General features: G+C 43.7%; 1 protein-coding gene across 1 annotated transcript; it reads left to right on the forward strand.

Annotated features, from left to right (window-relative positions):
* The first annotated feature begins 5,818 nt into the window (after positions 1–5,818).
* Positions 5,819–12,709, forward strand: LOC118097871 (potassium channel, subfamily K, member 16-like). Its single transcript, XM_035141160.2, has 5 exons — positions 5,819–6,295; positions 7,180–7,297; positions 9,646–9,809; positions 10,605–10,767; positions 12,555–12,709. The coding sequence occupies exons 1-5, from the start codon at positions 6,101–6,103 to the stop codon at positions 12,707–12,709; spliced, it is 795 nt and encodes a 264-aa protein (XP_034997051.1). The 5' UTR covers positions 5,819–6,100.
* Positions 12,710–18,696: the final 5,987 nt, after the last annotated feature.

Below are 18,696 nucleotides of genomic sequence, written 5' to 3' on the forward strand. Positions count from 1 at the left end.
ATCGGTGAGATTACAGGTAAGTTTCATCAGACAAAGGCATTTTGTTAACACACAAATGTTTTCCTGTTTTCATCACTAAAGTGTGGGTGCATTTAAATGGGTTTCTGTCTGTGAGTCCCGCCCCTCCTATCCTGGCATTAATGGCTGCCCTTTGTTTTATGATTACAGGGACAGACATGCCAGAGGCGATACTCGGTGAAGTAATGGAAGGCTAAAGAGCCGGGCATCACTAGTTATGATCGGGCATTCCTGGCTCCTGTTGTTGTTTGGAGATACATTTATTGACAATTCTCGGAATGGGCATGTTGTGTATTGAGTCAAAGGATTTTATATCTGTATTATTATTGTCTGCATTTGCATTAGGATAAAGTAACTGCCTTTTGGTTCCAGAGGGTACAGCTACTATTGGTTCATTTAAGCTGCTGTATTTGGATCCTCTGTCTTATTGGTTTCCTCCAAAAGGCAGCACTGTGATTGCCTGATATTGTTCCCTCCAAAATGTATCCCTTTCTAGCTAGTTCCCTGTCCCTATAAATGTAGCCTTCCTGCCCTCAGAGTCAGTCTTGTTTACTTTAATAAAAAAGTGTTACTAGAGAACTGTCTCCAGCATATTATGTCAAGAGAGCTGAAATCACAAACCCCACGTCGTCACAACAGGGCAAATTTGTGAATGGATTGTGCTTTATGAATGACCCATTCAACGAAGTGATTCAGTTTATTGATTGGTGTGTTGGATCTGTAGGTGGCGCTGTGGATCTGTCAAACATGTCAAAGCAGGCAAGCTGTCAAGTTGCGTTCCCATTTAACAGAGCAGGTACATTCAACACATATTGTCACAACAATATTACCATGCTACAGTTTATACAAACCACCTGCACAAACACTACAGGAAAAAGAAAAAGAAAGATACAGAGAAAAGGAGGGAAAAAAGTAAAGAATAAAGATAAGAAAGATAAAATAAACTTTTGATTGTTCTCAAAAAAACCCTGAGTCTCATTGTTATTTTGTACACAGTATCATATTATTATACTTTGTTTCCTTAATTTCATTCAGATTTTTTTTGTTTATTGTCTATACATTCAAGGTCTGCCAGGAGATTTTTGCTATCACAATAATTTTTCATATATTCTTTAAATATTGTCCATTCTTTATTCACCTTCTGCACTGAGAACCCTCTAACTCTCCCCGTCATTTTTGCCAGTTGAAAATAGTCTAACATTTTTACCTGCCCTTCTGATTTTGTAGGTGTAATTTCACTCTTCCAATTCGTTGCAACTAGAATCCTGGCTGCAGATGTTGCCTGCATAAAGCGTGGTCTTACTTCTTTCTTGATTTCTGTTGACATTATCCCTAATAACAAGGCCTCTGGTCTTTTTGTGAAAGGGAATTTGAATATCTTTTTAAATCGATATATATATATAAATGTAAAAATCGTGAAAGTGCGGGATCCACTTTTCTCCGTAACTGCTTGACCAATCGTCCTGAAATTTTGACACAACGATCCAGGCCACTCCCCGAGCGTTGTTAGAAAAAAAATCCCTCAAATCTCACACCTGGGTAGGTAGAAACCTGTTTTTCCACAAAGTAAAACAGCGCCCTCAAGTGGAATTCCTCCCACAGTACACCCCCTCCCTTCCTGTGAAATCTACACCACACCCACAAACCAAATAATGACATCATCAACCAAGCAACTGAAACCACCAAGGCAGCCATTATCAGACCTCTAGGCCCCTACCAGGCTGCTAGGCCCCCACTAGGCCCAGGAGGGGGGCAGAGGGCGAGCGTCCGGACCGCAGGCCACAGGACGGTCTTTGTTTATGTAGGGCCCCTGCCAGGCCCCCACTAGGCCCGGGGGGGAGGGCGAGTGCCTGGGTCGCAGGCCGCAGCACGGCCCTTGTTTTATGTAGGCCCTTGTTTTATGTAGGATGTCACCCCTCCCCCCCTGCACCTTTGAAGGGCCACCTTTGCAAGGAAACACTTGCCCCACCCCCAGCTCATAACAAGGCTCTGCTTCAGCTCTTCAGCCCCCCAGCTCTTCAGCCCCTCTTCAGGCCCTTAGAGACAAACAGAGTTTGTCACTGGTATGAGCTTTCATGTGCACGCACACTTCTTCAGATATACGGGTGAACAGGATAGTTTGGGGAGTATTTTAAAAAATATACTAAAATCAATTTACAAGCAGGGGTATTCCTATGAACAACAGTTAAATACAGGGAGGGATTAGAAGAGGGAAAGTAGGGTGGACTAATAAACTTTATATGATGTAGCAACGTTCAAAATACCATGGAAGGTCAGGCTGGGAAGTCTGCACAGAAATTATGTATGATGGTAAAGTATGATGTGTAAGTAAGAAAAATGGAAAATGCATAAACAATTTTTAAAGGGCTTTCTGGGGTCCTGAAGAGCTGCTGTTTCCCCTATCCCTTTTAATGTACTTTCCCCATTAGTGTTTCATTTTCTAGGCAGAAATTCCACAGGTTAAACCTTTTCTCCCTATGGCAATGCCATTTTGGTGGAAAGTTTTGCCATGGTTTTTCTCCCCCTCATTCTGTGTTGTGCCACACCTCCCCCACCCCACCCATGGCAACTAATTTGTGACTGGACCCTCCCTCCCTTCTCTGTCTCTTCCCTCCCTCCCTCCTTCCCTCTCCCTCCCTCCCTCTCTCTTTCATCCCTTCCATCCTTGTTTTCCTTCCTTCCTTCCTTCCTTCTCTCTCTTCCCCCTCCCTCCCCACCCTGCACTATTATTCTGTGGTAGCAGGACTGCCACTGCTTTGGAACATGTAGCAGAGATCATGGTTACAAGGAACAGGTTGGATGTGAAATACATCTGTGTTTGAAATATGATTGGCCGGGGGGGGGGGGCGGGCGCCAGAAGGGCGCCAGATATGCTTAAGACGGCCCTGCTACCAGCCTTTCAGACCTGGAGGCTGTCAGCAGCCCAGCAGGTACAGAGGGGGTGACCTCACAGAGGACCAGGTAAGCAAAAGAGGGTAATATACCTATGACCTCATAGAGCCCATGAGGGGGGTTAAGCTGCTCCTCCCAAATAGCTACCCAGTGAAAGGGAACCACTGAGACTCTTCCATCAGATCCCGGGAGTTGATGAAGTGGATAATTTAAGAATTGGACTCGAAGGACCCTGTCAGGGTGAGTGAGGAGCCAAGCAAAGACCTCTCCCCTCCTTTCGATTCCCTCCTCCAAATGACCCCTGGGCTGGTTAGGGATGTGGGAAAACACACTAGCTCCACCATGACAAAGCCTCCTGGTTTTCTCCCTCCATGTTCCCCAATGAACTGTATTTCTTAAAAAAAGAAAACAAAACCCAGAAAGAGAAAGTGTTTTTTGACAATTTCCCCGAGAAGTCATTGAAGCAGTCTTGTTTTTTTCACAGTCAATATAATCTTTTATTTTATACACCTATACAAAAATGAAGCACCATTTTCAAAATACTCATCCCCCCCCCCAGTTTTTCTAGCAACATATTCACATATGGTTCTGTCATCTGAGAGCTTCCTTGCAATCATTTTCTGGAGACAATTTTTTTTAACCATGTAGAAGGCAAAGTAAAGCGGGGAGAGGGAAAAAACCAAAACTGTATTCTCAAAGAGTGGTTTTTCTAATTCACCAGATCTTAACCTATTATAGCATTTGTAAGAATGGATTCCAAATATCCTTGAATTTATCCATGGCAAGTCTGCATTTATAGTTGTACATATTTTGTAAGTTTGTCTTCAATCCAATGGTAGAAGGAAGCCTCATTTTTATTTTTCCAATGCGTCAGTATCAGTCTTTTTGCCATGATAAGGTCATGGAGAGTCCACTCATATTGTCCTTTTGCACTGTAAATGTAAGATTATTCCATACAGTTCTATTGATAGTTTCTATTAAAGGTAAAGGTAAAAGGACCCCTGACCATTAGGTCAGGTTTCTATTACCTTCTGCCAAAAATATTTCAATATAGGATAGTGAAAAAAACATACCTAGGTTTTGGGAAGCATTTTACCGATTGCATCTCCAACAATTAGATACCTTAGATAGCCCTTTTTAAAACAAATGTAATGGGTCCAGTATATTTGAAATATTATTTTTTGTTGTATGGACCTCAATTTACGGTCCAGAGAACCCCTGTTAAAGCACTTAAAACTGTGACCTCGAAACTGAGGTCTCTAATTCTTTATTCCATCCCACCCTCAATACCTGTATATCAAATTGGTTTCATAGAAACAAAGATTTATATATGTCGATGGCCCTTTTTTGTTGCATAAGAATTAATCAACTGCTTCAATATCTCTGGGGTCTCTGAGGCTGTAAAAGCTGCTTGTCTGTAGATGGTGGTTAGCAAGCATTTTATCTGGACATATTGCCATTGAGCATTTGTAGGTAATCTGTATTTGTCACTTAAGACAGAATATATATAAAATACATCCACTTCGTTTATCAGCTGGTCTAACATTAATACACCCAAATTCATCCATCTCTTCCATACAACCATTTCTTTTCCGATTTTTAGAGACGGGTTTCCCCACAAAGTCATTTTGTCATGGGAGAAATGGTAAAATTTATATTTTTTTGGACATGTGATGCTATATCGTTCGAACTGATGCTATTGTTTCAATAGTATCTCGAATATTAACGTATTTAGACCCGAGTGCCACCCATTTTCTTGCAGCCCTACATAGGAATATTCCAAGGTAGCTCAATTTGAACAGTTACTGTATTTTCATTTGTGGGTCTCCAGAATTGTGTACCTGACAGTAAATATGTCTTGGTGATACAGTTCTTAATCTAGGATCCCAAATCCTCCTTTTATCCTCCACCAGGGCCAGGGCTTTATTAGTGATGGCTCCAAACTAGTTGAATGCTCTGTCCCCTGAGACTAGGGCCCTGCGGGAATTGATCTCCTTCCGCAGGGCCTGAAAGACAGAGCCATTCCACCTGGCCTTCAATTTGAATTAGCCTGATCCTCCATTCCCTTTTCCCTTTCCTTTTTCTATGAAGAAACCCTTCTGGGACCCCAGATTTAAACTCTCCGCTGGTCTCCTTGCTGGCACTAGCAGGACCAACTTGGCCAGTTAGCCCTGGCGATCTCTTGATGTTTACTAAACTGGGTTCCCCCCCCCCACACACACACACAAAAAAATGACCCTGAATTTTTTGAATGTTATTGACATGGATGCTACATTTATGTTGTATTTTATGCTGTTTCTAAGCTGTTTAAGTTGCTTTTAATCAATGTTTATATTTGCTGCGCCCGGTTTTCATATTGGGAAGGGCGGGGTATAAATTTATTATTATTATTATTATTATTATTATTATTATTATTATTATTATTATTATTATTATTAAATATTGTGAAATTATTTGCTCAGTATGTGAATTGGAATTTCTCTTAAGATATAAACTAGTCTAGGTATTATGTTCAGTCTAAAAGCATTGACTTTTCCCCACAGGGTCAGGTTCAATGACTGGCACCTGTCGATATCCATTGATACCTCATGATACATTTTGTTGATGTTTAATGATACTAATTTAGATAAATCTTGTGGTATTAATAACACACGGTTTACTCATGTTCAGCTTGTGGTCCACCAAGACCCCTGGATCCTTTTCACTTGTACTGCTAGTACCCTGTTTCTCATATTTTAAGACATACCCATAAAATAAGCCATAGCAGGATTTTTAAGCATTCAAGGAATATAAGCCATACCCCGAAAATAAGACATAGTGATAGGCACAGCAGCAATGCCAGCCGCGGCAGGAGGAGGAGGAAAAAAATAAGACATCCCTTGAAAATAAGCCATAGTGTTTTTTTTTGAGGAAAAAATAAATATAAGACATGTCTTATAATATGAGAAACACGGTAAGCCATGTGTCCCCCATCTTCTGTTTGTGCATCTGGTTCTTCCTGCCTAAGTGCAGAATCTTGCATTTGTCCCTATTGAAAATCACTTGGTTAGCTTGGGCCCAGCTATGGAGAGTGCCCAGCTATGGGGCTGTACTCTTGAGTCTGGGTCGAGACAAATAAGGACTTGCTTACTAAACTATAGTCGCTCTTGTGTCTGATTCTGCCTTGGCCCTCATTCCCACACAGAACAACATGCATATGAGCAGGGCACAGGGCACCCTACTGCTGGCTGGCCTCATGACTTACATGGTGATGGGTGCCTTCGTCTTCGAGCTTCTGGAGAACGATAACTACAAAAAACTACAACGGGAAACATTTGACATGAAAGAGGAATTTTTTTTGAACTACACCTCTCTCAGCCCAGAAGAAGTGGAGATATACATACAGGTAAGTCATTACTTCAGCAAGACTAAAAGGGATGACCGTGGAATAACACCAGAGGTTAAGAGGTCAGAAGGTATATATGGGAGGAAATACAGTTTAGGAGGTGGGAATCGAGGTGGGGACAGAATCAGTGGCCAGAGTAAAGCCATAAGGACTCAAATTTCCTTCTACATGTGAAATGTTATCCCCATGAAGGATTAGGCAAATTGATCGAGTGTGTGTTTTTGGAGGAAGGAGACCAAGAGGAAAATTTAATAAAAACGATTTAAAAACAAAAGATTTATGCATTGCTACGAAAGTGTATGTTTTTGGAGCAAGAAGACCAAACCCTCTCATGAACACCTCCCTCCTTCTCCTCTAATGGCAAAGGAGCCTACTTGAGAGGTGACGGAACTGAGTTCTAGAGAGTTCCGGCTAAAAGAAAGCCCTAGTTGGGATCCTGACAAGTCAAGACTTGTCTTCAAGTCTTGTGTAAGGAGTCTACTTTATCAATAAGCTTTGAGGGTGAAACCGCTGCATCACTCTCAACAACTCAAACATAGATCACAGTTTTCACTGGGAAAGCTTGGTGCAAACCACAGCAAGCACCCCTTGGAGTGCGGTCCTTTGCCTGGAAAGAGTGGAGGAAGAGTTAAGTGTGCATAAGCCATACTATGCCTATCAGTTTCTGGGGGTGACAAGTGAGGGGAGGGCTGTTGTGCTCAGGTCTTGTTTGTGGGCTTCCCATAAGCATTGGGCTGGCCACTGGGGGAAGAACATGCTGGACTGATCTAGAAGAATTTCCCTTCTGAATGCATCATGATTTGGTTAGCGTTATCTGGTGATAAATAGAGGAGGGCTATTCTTATTGTTGGAATATTCAAACTGAGTCTTGCCTTCAATTGCAGGCAGTGATAAAAGCTGTTCGGTTGGGAATTAATCCAATAAGAAATGATCCTTATTCACAAAGCCACTGGGATTTCGTTCATTGTTTCTTCTTCGTGGGCACTATGTTATCCACCATAGGTAATTTGGTTCTTCTTCTTTTTTTTAAAAAAAAATATTTATTAAATTTCCATTTTAACAATCCAATCAAACCATATTATATATTCCAAATTATACAAATTATCCAATAATCGAACAGTCCCAATATTATGCCTAATTATAAATTCTTTGGCTGACTTCCCAGGCTTCGAGATTGGAGGGAATCCTAATCACCTCATAGTTCTACTGCTTTTCATAATCATTACAATAATTCCCATAATCCAATCTGATGTTAATCCTTCATTATTTTCAACAGCCTTCATTCTACAAGTGAGTTGTCAAAACAATATATTTCTGTGTGGATTTTATGTCTTTTTTCTTCTTTATGCTCAAAGTCTGTAATCCAAGATTCCCCTCTGTAAATTTGATTCATCTCTTCACAAACTTCCACTGCAGGTGGCTGCCATGTTGACGGGCAGTCCAGATAGAATCAAATCATGGCGTCTGCCCAATGTTGTTCCTTAACCAGCTGCTATTCCAAGTGAATCTGGAAATACAAGTATCGGAGAGTAAAATATTACAGGTTTACCCCCGCCCCCAGTTATATAATTTGATTCAGCTAGCTGGTCAGTCTACTTTCAGTTTCCCTCCTGGCTCCCTGCCGAATTAATGCTGTGTCACAAACCTCCCAGGCAAATATTCAGAGCTCTTTGGCATCTCTCCAGTTGTTAATGAGAAGTCGCTTCTACTCCAATATAATAAATCAGGGAGTCTTTTGATCTTCTTCCAGGAAACCAAGAGTCGAAAGCCTTAATTTTCCTTTTTTTTGTTGCAGTCATTTCCACACAGTTAGTAATTATTAGAGTTGTTAAAGCCTTATTATATCAACAAATGCAAAAAATTTACTCTCGCTTGCTTTCATAAAAAATCTGGTAGTCGTTCCGTGCAGAGGGGATTTGCCAAATGTTACGGTATCACGTAGGCAAATATCGAAGTAAAGTAAATAAAGTTTTGCCACCCTTTCTGTTCCGTCAGACTGGCACCTCAGATGATAATCCCTTTTCCATTCAAGTCTTCAGAGGCTGAATTAATTAGCAGAGAAAATCCTCCCTCTTCGCTCGAAGCATGTCCATTGTTTAAATCCAATTTTTCGTCTTAAGAAATGGAGACTTGTCGCTCGTGGAGACAGCTTCGGGGAGTGCCAGAATCGCGCGGGGGCTTTCCATCGAGTGCCCCTCAGCCTCTTATTCCTTCCAGATTTGGGGCCAGGTATTGGGCGAGCGCAGATGAGACTGTTCCCTCCGGCCCTGGAGGGGTTTGGGAGGCTGCTTACTCCCATCTCAGCCTCTAATTACCCGTGTGAAACCGAGATGGTGGAATTTTCAGCCATTTCCCGTGGCATCTAGCCGGAAGTGACAATAGGAAATTTGGTTCTGGCTGGCTTCCCCCCGAAAATAATATGCAGGGCAGCCGACTGGTCTCGCTCACATCAATTGTGCTAAGCTGCAGGCTTTGCTTTTGCTCTTTCATCATCCTTCAAATCTCATCTTTGCATAGGATTGCCACTTCTTTCCAGTAAGCTACAAAATACACAAGAAACCACACGCCCTTTTTGTCTGGATGAATTCCTTCAATGCAGAAAACAATTCAGTGAATGAGCGGGAGAACCTACCCTGTTAGCACAGTTTAATCCAGAGCTTTCCAAACTTTTCATTTTAGTGGCACACTTTTACTACATACATCATGCATCATTCTGTGACACAGTAATTCAGTTTTACTAGCAAACTGGTGGTTAAACTAATCCTTTTCCAGTGTTTGCTCGACACATCTTTGGGTGTTTTTTAAAAGGGTTGCCATGGTGAGTCTCCATTTCACCCAATGTTTCACAGGTCTCCAAAGTAAATACCTGTACACTTGGCCTCTTGCATTGCATTTCAGGTCAGTTCTTCCACAGTGGGCCTGTCTGGTCCGAGAAACAGGAGGGAGACACTTGGAGCTCCCACATAATTATGCCCGGAGGAAGTTTCTTTGTTTGAAACTGTTAATTGCCCCAAGTGCATTGGCACAAAGGAAGTCATTAAGTGCAGTACATAAAATAAATACATTGGGCTGTATCCACGGCTGCCATTTTGGTCATGCACAGACCTCTGCTTGCACAGTGAAACTTATCCCTCTCCTCCTCACTGTACCCCTCTAAGCACCCACAAAGTCTGCGCCAGAGGGTATATGTATCCTCTGGAGATGATTTGGGGGTTATACAGGAGAGAGGAAAGGCAGGAACAGTCAGTCTCAATGTACAAGCTCTGTACATTGCTCTGTAACTTCCCTAGGTAATTGGCAGATGGACAGTTGTTGAGGTCCTTTGAAACCCATTTTTCATCTTTCAACAGGCTATGGAAACCTCTGTCCCCAAACGAAAGAAGGTCAGATCTTTTGTGTTATTTTTGCTCTCTTTGGAATCCCCTTCAATCTTATCTGCTTGAACTATATTGGCGTTTTAGTCTCAGGACTCTTCGAAAGCTTGTCAGAGAGACTGTATGGGAAAGAAGGCAAGGTAATTCAGTTACTTTATCTAGAGATGATTTCTAATCTTTCCAGTCACAAGACTGAGGTCAACATAGACTGCTGCTGCACTCAGGTCCTGTTTGCAGGATTCCTGTGGGGATCTGGTCAGCTTTGATGAGAACAGGATCCTTGACTAGATGGGCCCTTGCCTGATCCAGAAGGGCTTTCTTCTATCTATTATTTTGCATATACATATGCATATATGATCAGGAAGACAAGAATAAACTAGACATGTGCACTATGCCCTCTAAATAAGCGTGGAAGATTAACTCTTGCTCTGCCTTCAAATACGAATGAGAGAAACCACCACAGAGCTCGACCACCATAACTTGTGACATCAGCAGGAAACCGTGCTCCAGATGAAGTCTAACTAGGGTGGAATTATTATTATTTATCTGTTAATGCAGCCTAAAATCACAGTGATGGCTGTAGGTCGAGAGAACTGAGCTCTGTTGCATCAAACCTGCCTCCCCCCCCCTGAAATATACTCGGAGTCGAGAGTGAATTTCATGCTCTTTATTCAGCTTGAAGTAGCAAAAGGAGAAGAAGAGAAGGAATGGCTCTTGCCCCAAAACATCTGCTTATATACATTATTTACCCAATAGGCCTTGCGTGATTGGCTACTTCAGGGCTGCACCTGTAGGCCAATCAGGTTGCGGATTCACTTCCACCTGGAGCTGGATTGGGTGGCTCCTGCGGACCAATTAGACTGTTGCATTCTGGATCCTATTGTTCTTGGATTCAGCTCAGTACATAACACCCCCCTCCCCCCTTTATCTTTCAGAAAACAGCAAGATACATTTTCCTGTTCGTGGGTATGGGAATTATAACGTTTCTTATTTTGCCATCGCTCTTCTTTCAATGGATGGAGGGCTGGACTTTTCATGAAGCTATCTATTATTCATTTATTACACTCAGCACCATTGGCTTTGGAGACTATCTCATAGGTAAGGCTTTCAAAATACTTCGATATTGTGGGCTTAACTGATTGTACAGATAAAGCTAGGTCACTGGTGGTCTCAAGGTACTGCTGGCAATCAATCTGTTGTACTGAAGAATATGAAAGCTCAGGTGAGGTTTCCAACAAAATGATGGCTTGCAATGATTTGGTACCCAAACCATTTTTTTAAGTTTCTCAAGGACAGATGATCAAGGGTCTGGAAACCAAGCTTTATGGGGATTGGTTGAAGGAGCTGGGTATGTTTAGCCTGGAAAAGAGGAGAGTGAGTGAAGATATGATAGCCATCGTCACATGGAAGAGGGAGCATGCTTGTTCTCTCCTGCTCTGGAGGGGAGGACTCAAACCAATCTCTTCAAATTACAAGAAAAGAGATGCTGATTGAACATTCAGGGGGGAATTATGACAATAAGAGCTGTTCAGCAGTGGAACAAACTCCCCTGGGAGGTGGTGGACTCTCTTTCTTTGAATGATTTTAAGCAGAGGTTGGATGGCCATCTGCCATGGATGCTTTCCTTAAGATTCCTGCATTGCAGGGTGTTGGGCTAGGTGCCTCAAACATGAAAGAAAGAAAATGCTCAGCAAGTTTTCCTGGGCAGTGATTTTGCACAATTCTCTTAGCTAGCAACTGCCACAACTGCTGCCTGTGACCAACAACTGGAACAAACTGTTGCCAACAAATGTGGGATGAAAATAAACCAGAATCTTTTTTGGTATCAATTGGCTCCCAGTACGTTTCTGAGCAAAGCTCAAAGTGCCGGTGCTGACCTTTAAAGCCCTAAACCGCCTCAGCCCAGTATTACATGAAGAAGCATCTCCCCCCGCCCTGGACATTGTTCACCCCGGACACTGAGGTCCATCACTGAGGGCCTTCTGGCGGTTCCCTCCCTGCGAGAAGTTAGGTTATAGGGAAACAGGCAGAGGGCCTCCTTGGTGGTGGCACCCTCCCTGTTGAACACCTCCCCATCAGATGTCAAGGAGATAAAGAACTACACAACCTTTAGAATTCATCTGAAGGCAGCCCTGTATAGGGAAGTTCGAAATGTTGTATGTTTTATAATGTTTTGAAATATGCTAGAAGCCTCCCGGAGTGGATGGGGAAACCCAGTCAGATGGGTGGGGTACAAATATTATGATGATTATTATTAAGCAGGAAGTTATAGGATGTGCACCGATTGGAAATGTGGTAGCGCAACCAGGATCAAACAGCATCATGAGCCCAAATCATCATGAACAGGCAATAATAAGGACATTGGCAGTTTCCTGTGTTTGTCTTCCCACAATTCAGTAGTAAAAAGGTAAAGGGACCCCTGACCATTAGGTCCAGTCGCGACCGACTCTGGGGTTGCGCGCTCATCTCGCATTATTGGCCGAGGGAGCCGGCGTATAGCTTCCAGGTCATGTGGCCAGCATGACAAAGCCGCTTCTGGCAAACCAGAGCAGCACATGGAAATGCCGTTTACCTTCCTGCTGTAGCGGTTCCTATTTATCTACTTGCATTTTGACGTGCTTTTGGACTGCTAGGTTAGCAGGAGCTGGGACCAAGCAACGGGAGCTCACCCCGTCACAGGGATTCGAACCGCCGACCTTCTGATCAGCAAGCCCTAGGCTCAGTGGTTTAACCACAGCGCCACCTGGGTCCCAATAATTCAGTAGTAGAAATGTGTTTAAAATGTATGGTGTGAACATGACCTAATGAGGTTTGAATAAACTGAGTTGACGGCTTCTTTAAATCGCCTCCTAACACATTATTGTTGCTTTTCTGTTTGTCTCCAGGGATGAATCATGACAGAAAGTATTTTCAGGGCTACCGGATGCTCACAGCCATTTGGGTCATCACTGGTCTGGCCTGGATTGCTGTGCTGTTTGAACTGGTATCGTCATTACTGGCACCTGAGGAGCCACAACAAAGCTCACAAAAAAAACAGTAGAGGGCAAAAATAACACCGTCCCAAAGGAGTCAGTCTGCTACATGTTCACTGGAGAAGAATCTAACATTTCATTCAGGTGGAGACTGACATAAAAATCAGTTGCACTCAAGGGCTTCGGTTGAGCTTTTTATAATTCTATGCCATTGTGACATTCTGCTGATTTCCTAGAAACTCACTAGTTGCTCTTTAAGTTATGCAGTTCCTAATAAACTGTGAAATAGCCGGGGATTCTGCAGCCAAGAGGGGGAGGGTGGGTCTTACTTGGATTCTCAAAACTGGAATGTGTGCAGAGGAGAGCAAGATGATCAAGGGTCTGGAAACCAAGCCTGATGACGAGTGGTTGATGGAGCTGGGTATTTTATTCTGGAAAAGAGGAGACTGGGGGAAATATCAGAGCCATCTTCAAATATATCAAGGGCTGCCACATGGAAGAGGGAGCATGCTTGCCTTCTCCTGCTCTGGAGGGGAGGACTCAAACCAATGGATTCAGGTCACAAGAAAGGAGATTCCAACTAATCAGGAAGAACTTTCTGACAGTAAGAGCTGTTCAGCAGTGGAATGGTCTCCCTCAGGAGGTGGTGGACTCTCCTTCCTTGGAGGTTTTTCAGCAGAGGTTGGATGGCCATCTGTCATGGATGTTTTAATTGAGATTTCTGCATTGCAGGGGGTTGGTGGGAGGTGGTGGAATTTTCTGTCTTGAGGACCACACTGGCCTTTGCCTTCCAGTGAGCACTGCACACCCTCACGTGTGAATGCCTACGTGCGCGCACACACAGGCAGACATGCACAGAGACACAACCTCTCCCCACACCAGAGCAGTGAAGACCAGCTGAGGTGGAGGTGGCAGCTGCACCCCAACTCATCAAAAGATAGATGGGGGGGGGTGCAAGCTGCCCCTCCCAGGACATCCCACCAGGGCGCTGAGCCTCACCCACTATTTATATATATGTGCCATTGCCAAAAACAGTGGAGGGTTCTGAAGGGCCAGGAAAAATGGTCTGGGGGCCAGATCAAGCTCTCAAACTGGGAGTTGGCCACCCCTGAAGTATAGCTGCCCTTGAAGTATAGCTGCCCTGAATGCTTAAGACCTCAGGCCTCCACTAGATGACAAAGAAAAAAGGAGGTGAAACACACCATAAAGAAGATTAGCTAAAGATAGCTTTGCTAGGGAGATATGCGCATATATGTGCACAGGTGGCAGCAACACACGCTTGTGATGTGCCTAGCATGGCCAGGAGAGAAAGGCTTGGCGAAGTTGGACTTTGATTTGAAAGTGGCGCCAAATGTAATTTCTATAATACTCAGAGAAAAACACAACAAAAACATTCTATTAAGGTTACAACACTTTGCAGATGTGAATGCTGCGTTAAAATTGTTTCCTCTTCTTTTCCTTAAAATATTTTTTTTTGGGGGGGCAGTTTGTTTATCCAGGTAAGGAGAGATTTCATCTTAGGTAAGTGATTTCATTTACCCAGGTAAGGAGAGATTTCATCTCAACCAATGCAGAATTGGGACCATGTTCTGCTTCAACTGTATTCAAAGAACACTGGCCCACAATATTGAGGGAACTTGGGCGAGTTACATCCCACATTACTGTATTACGATCATATCAGAAACAGGGATGGAAACTTGGAGAATCTGCTTTCCTTAACAAATGCACTCCGTTTAGGATGCTTAGGAACACAGGGAGCTGCCTTACACAGAGTCAGACCAGTGGGCCATTTGACACAATACTGTCTAGACTGACCACAAGCAGCAATTCAGAATTTCAAACATGAGTTTGGAAATGGTGGAAGTTGAACTCAGGACTCGCTGCTTGCTAAGCAGATGTTCTACCACTCAGTTTGGGAAAGGAGATTCTTCCATCTCAGTGCTGATGGCTGGATGTTCGGCTCTCATACAGCTGGAAGCACTCCAACAACAACATCATCATCATCATCAACAACAACAACAAGGGGCTGTAGCCAACTAATTTTTTTCTAAACCACCTGCAATTAATAGATCTAAGTCCACTATACTTCTTAATTTATTTTATTTAAATAATTTTTATTTTGTTTTTGCAAATGCAGAATTATAAACAAAAAAAATCAAAATATATATCCATATAGAGAGATTCCTCCGAATCTTAGGACTACCCCCCACCCCCTCCATGTAGTCCCACTTCAAACATATTACTATATATTTTTCCATGCTCCAATCTTTATGTCAAAGCACTAGCTGGCCACACGTTGCTGTGGCTTAGTCTGTGAAATGGGCCCTCAGAGTCCCCCTTCAGACCCCCCTGTAGGCCCTAAATAGGCCCTCAGAGTCCCCCTTCTGACCACCCTGTAGGTCCCACTGTGGTTTAGTCTGTGAAATGGGCCTTCAGAGTCCCCCTTCTGACTCCCCTGTAGGCCCCTGTGGCTTAGTCTGTGAAATGCGCCCTCAAAGTCCCCCCTTCTCCCGCCACCGCCTCCCACCTGCCTCCCCCCCCAGGGAGCGCAACTTCAGAGGTCTCCGAAGTTGCGCTCCGTGCCGGATGTGCGCGGCGAGAGGCGGCGGGAGAAGAGCTTCTCCCCCCGCCGCCTCCCGCCTGCCTCCCCCGACATGATACGGCGCTTTGGAGACCTTCTCCAAAGCGCCGTCTCATGCCGCTGGTGCGCGGTGAGGCGGCGGGGGAGAGAAGCGCTTCTCCCCCCGCCGCCTCCCACCTGTCTTCCCCGGTGGTGCGGGGCGGTGCGGTGGCTCTGGGGGATGGAGCTGAATCACAGGGGGCGCTGCTTGCCCCCGCCTGTCTTCCCCGAGCCAAGGGGAAGGCAGGCAGGGGCAGCCGCTGCACTGCCGCGTTTTGGCTCCGTCCCCCCTGGCAAAGGAAGATTAGCTGTCAGCTTCCCGCGCTGACAGCTGATCTTCCTTTGCCGCTTTCTATGGCCGTGCTTCGTAAGACGAAGCGGCGGTCATAGAAAATTTTGTCGTCTTACGAATGCCTCTCGCAACGCAAAACTCTTTCGTCTAGTGAGTTTTTCGTTGTGCGAGGCATTCGTAAAGCGAGGCACCACTGTAGATGTGGATTTATAGATGAAAAATAGAGTGAGGATAATTGTTTTGTTTATGATTTTTAGAATAGAAATAAGACAAGGGTAAAATAGGTAAAGAGTTAAGGATAAAATGTTAGTTTGATATAAGAACTAAGATGAAAGCTGCCTAATATGGATTTAAAATGGACTCGGTGAGGGGGGAATCGAAGAAGTCCACAATGTTAATCAAATATGATGTAACAATATGTTTTCTTTTTAATGTTTTTCTTTTTTCTGTACAACTTTCTTTTCTTTTCTTTTCTGTATGTTTGTTTTTGTTTTTTGTATCCTGTAAGGACGGGAAAAAAAATTATGGTAAAAAAATAAAAATAAAATATTGCAAACTTTTAAGTTTTATATTTTGATCTCTGCAATGTGTTGCCGTAATAAAGCGTGACAGAGGCTCATTGCCAAACAGAACAGAACAAGGTGCTAAGTCTAGTGTCTTGTCATATTTCTCCATGGAACACTTTTCTGCAACCGGGAGTCTTCATGGTTAAATGCTACAACCTGCTGTTGAGTTCAGGTACTGCACATTCTCTGCCCCATCTCCCTATGTTTATTTTAAAGGAGCTTTTAGTTCACCAAAGTAGCTAACTTCCTCCACAGTGTTTGTCATACAATCCTGAACACTATTTCAGGTGTTCTTCAACGACAACCCCCATCACTGTTGACCTTTGGCAATGCTGGTTATTTGATTTGTAAACCTCCCAAATGTATTTTGTATAGTTAAGTTTTTACCTCTAGCTTCAGTACTCTTTTGTTTTCTTTGTTTTCTTTTCTTCATTTCATTTCATTTCATTGTCTATGGCTAGTGGTTGATGCAAATAAAGATTCTTCTGGGGCAGATGAGAGCTGGAGCCCAAGGGAGTCTACAAGGCCACAGAGACCCCATCTTCGTTTTATGTATTTAGTGGAAGTCACTTCTGAGTAAAACCCTCTAGCGGTTAGAGTGGCTCATTTGCCAAGAACAATGTTGTTGTTGTTTAGTCGTTTAGTCGTGTCCGACTCTTCGTGACCCCATGGACCATAGTACGCCAGGCACTCCTGTCTTGCACTGCCTCCCGCAGTTTGGTCAAACTCATGTCCGTAGCTTCGAGAACACTGTCCAACCATCTCATTCTCTGTCGTCCCCTTCTCCTAGTGCCCTCCATCTTTCCCAGCATCAAGGTCTTTTCCAGGGAGTCTTCTCTTCTCATGATGTGGCCAAAGTAGAACAATGTATTTAGCATTAACTCTGGAGGTGTATATTCAATTCTGGTGTGTGTATTATGCTCTAGGAGCAAATCTAAAACCAAAGGGGCACATTTGTTGCCAGATGTGATTCCCCCCCCCCAGCTCTTCTACCACACTACATATTTTGGGACTTCTTGCTGATTCCGCATGGGTTGAGGCACAGAGCCTGATGAGCAAAAGGTAGAGGCAATGGCAAAACTGAAGCAAAGCTGTGTCCTTCACACAGGGTTTTAGCAAACCCTTTTGGGTGTCATTTCTCTGTATGCATCCCTCCTCTCATTCGTGAGGAGGAAGGCAAGGCAATGGTGACAGGTCCCAAAGAACAGAGCTCAGCTTCTTGTAGTTAGGGTCTCTTACATCCTGCTTTACTCTTTTGCCTGGAGGCCCTGAGAATGAGGTGGGGGGAGACCCTTAAACTTTGGGAAACATCCAGAGACCTCAGAGGCAACCTACATTGCAGCAGGTTGGACTAGATGACTCTTGGGGTCCCTTCCAACTCTACAATTCCAGGATTTTATGATACTTTGCTTCCTGAGGCTGAACAACAGGCGGTGCTCCTGGAGTCAAGTTGCAGAAAACTCCACCAGCATGAGCATGGCTACTTCACTGGCCCCGTGATACCTGTCAATCCAAGTTATTAGGGAAGAGGGTGGCATTGCTGGTGTTCATTGCCTTTTCTTTTTCTTTTTTAACAATGTTTTATTGATTTTATGTACAATCTTAACAACAGAGGACGTTACAACCGAAATAAACCTTTACAACAGAAGATTTTTGTACTAAATTCTTCTCAGATTTCCTTATTTTACTATTCTTTAACTTAAATATTCTTTTATCTCCTGGTTCTTAACCTCCTAAATTGCATATTTGTCCTCTACAATTTTCCAATTACTGCCTTATACCTCCCTTCCCCTTTACCCATTACTTCCCTTCACCCACGTGGGATCTTCTCTTCATACTGTTATTTCTTGTTGCGTTGACAGCTATTGAATTTGTTTTTCCATTTGTATTGCAATATTCTCTTGTATTCCTGCGTACTTCAGGCTACCGCATGTTAAATTTAAGCTCTGAAACCAAATCTTCTCCTATATTCCTGTACACATTCCCATTCTTTGTAAGTTTTTTGTTCCTTGCCTTTTCAGAGGCGTTTGTCTTTAACCAGCTACACAAACCCTCCTCTCTTCCCAGCCCTCAGATATAGAAAGGTTTTAAATGAGAGTCATAACATGGCGCAGGGAAAAGGGAGGACTGTTGTTTATCACAGGGGTGGCGCTGCCAGGCCACAAAGCACTTACCAGTGCAAAGCAAGTTCACTCTGGGTGAATTTTGTTAGGATCTCACTGATAGCATACACGCAGAAGACCTGGGCCACCAAGCCCCCCCCCCCCCCCGGTAAGCCTCTGCCGGTGTCTTCTGCCTCCAGTAGCCTGCTTTACTCAAGAGATGAGGAAGGGTTGCAGTTCAGTGGCAGGGCACATGCTTTAAATGCTAAATGTTCCAGACTAAAAACCCTGGAGAGCTTCTGCCAGCCAGTGTAGGTGATGCTCAGATGAGCCAAAGATCTGACTTGATTTAAGTCAGCTGTTTCCTATGATTTGCCAGCTGGCGGCATTTAGGACAGACGTCCCAACTTATAGGGGCAGAAGGGTCTTCAGCCCCCTCCATATTTGCTGGCAAGGGGCTGGGCATCCTCTATGT

Source organism: Zootoca vivipara, chromosome 1, assembly GCF_965207765.1.
Source record: "Zootoca vivipara chromosome 1, rZooViv2.hap1.1, whole genome shotgun sequence".
In the NCBI taxonomy this organism is placed as follows: domain Eukaryota; kingdom Metazoa; phylum Chordata; class Lepidosauria; order Squamata; family Lacertidae; genus Zootoca; species Zootoca vivipara.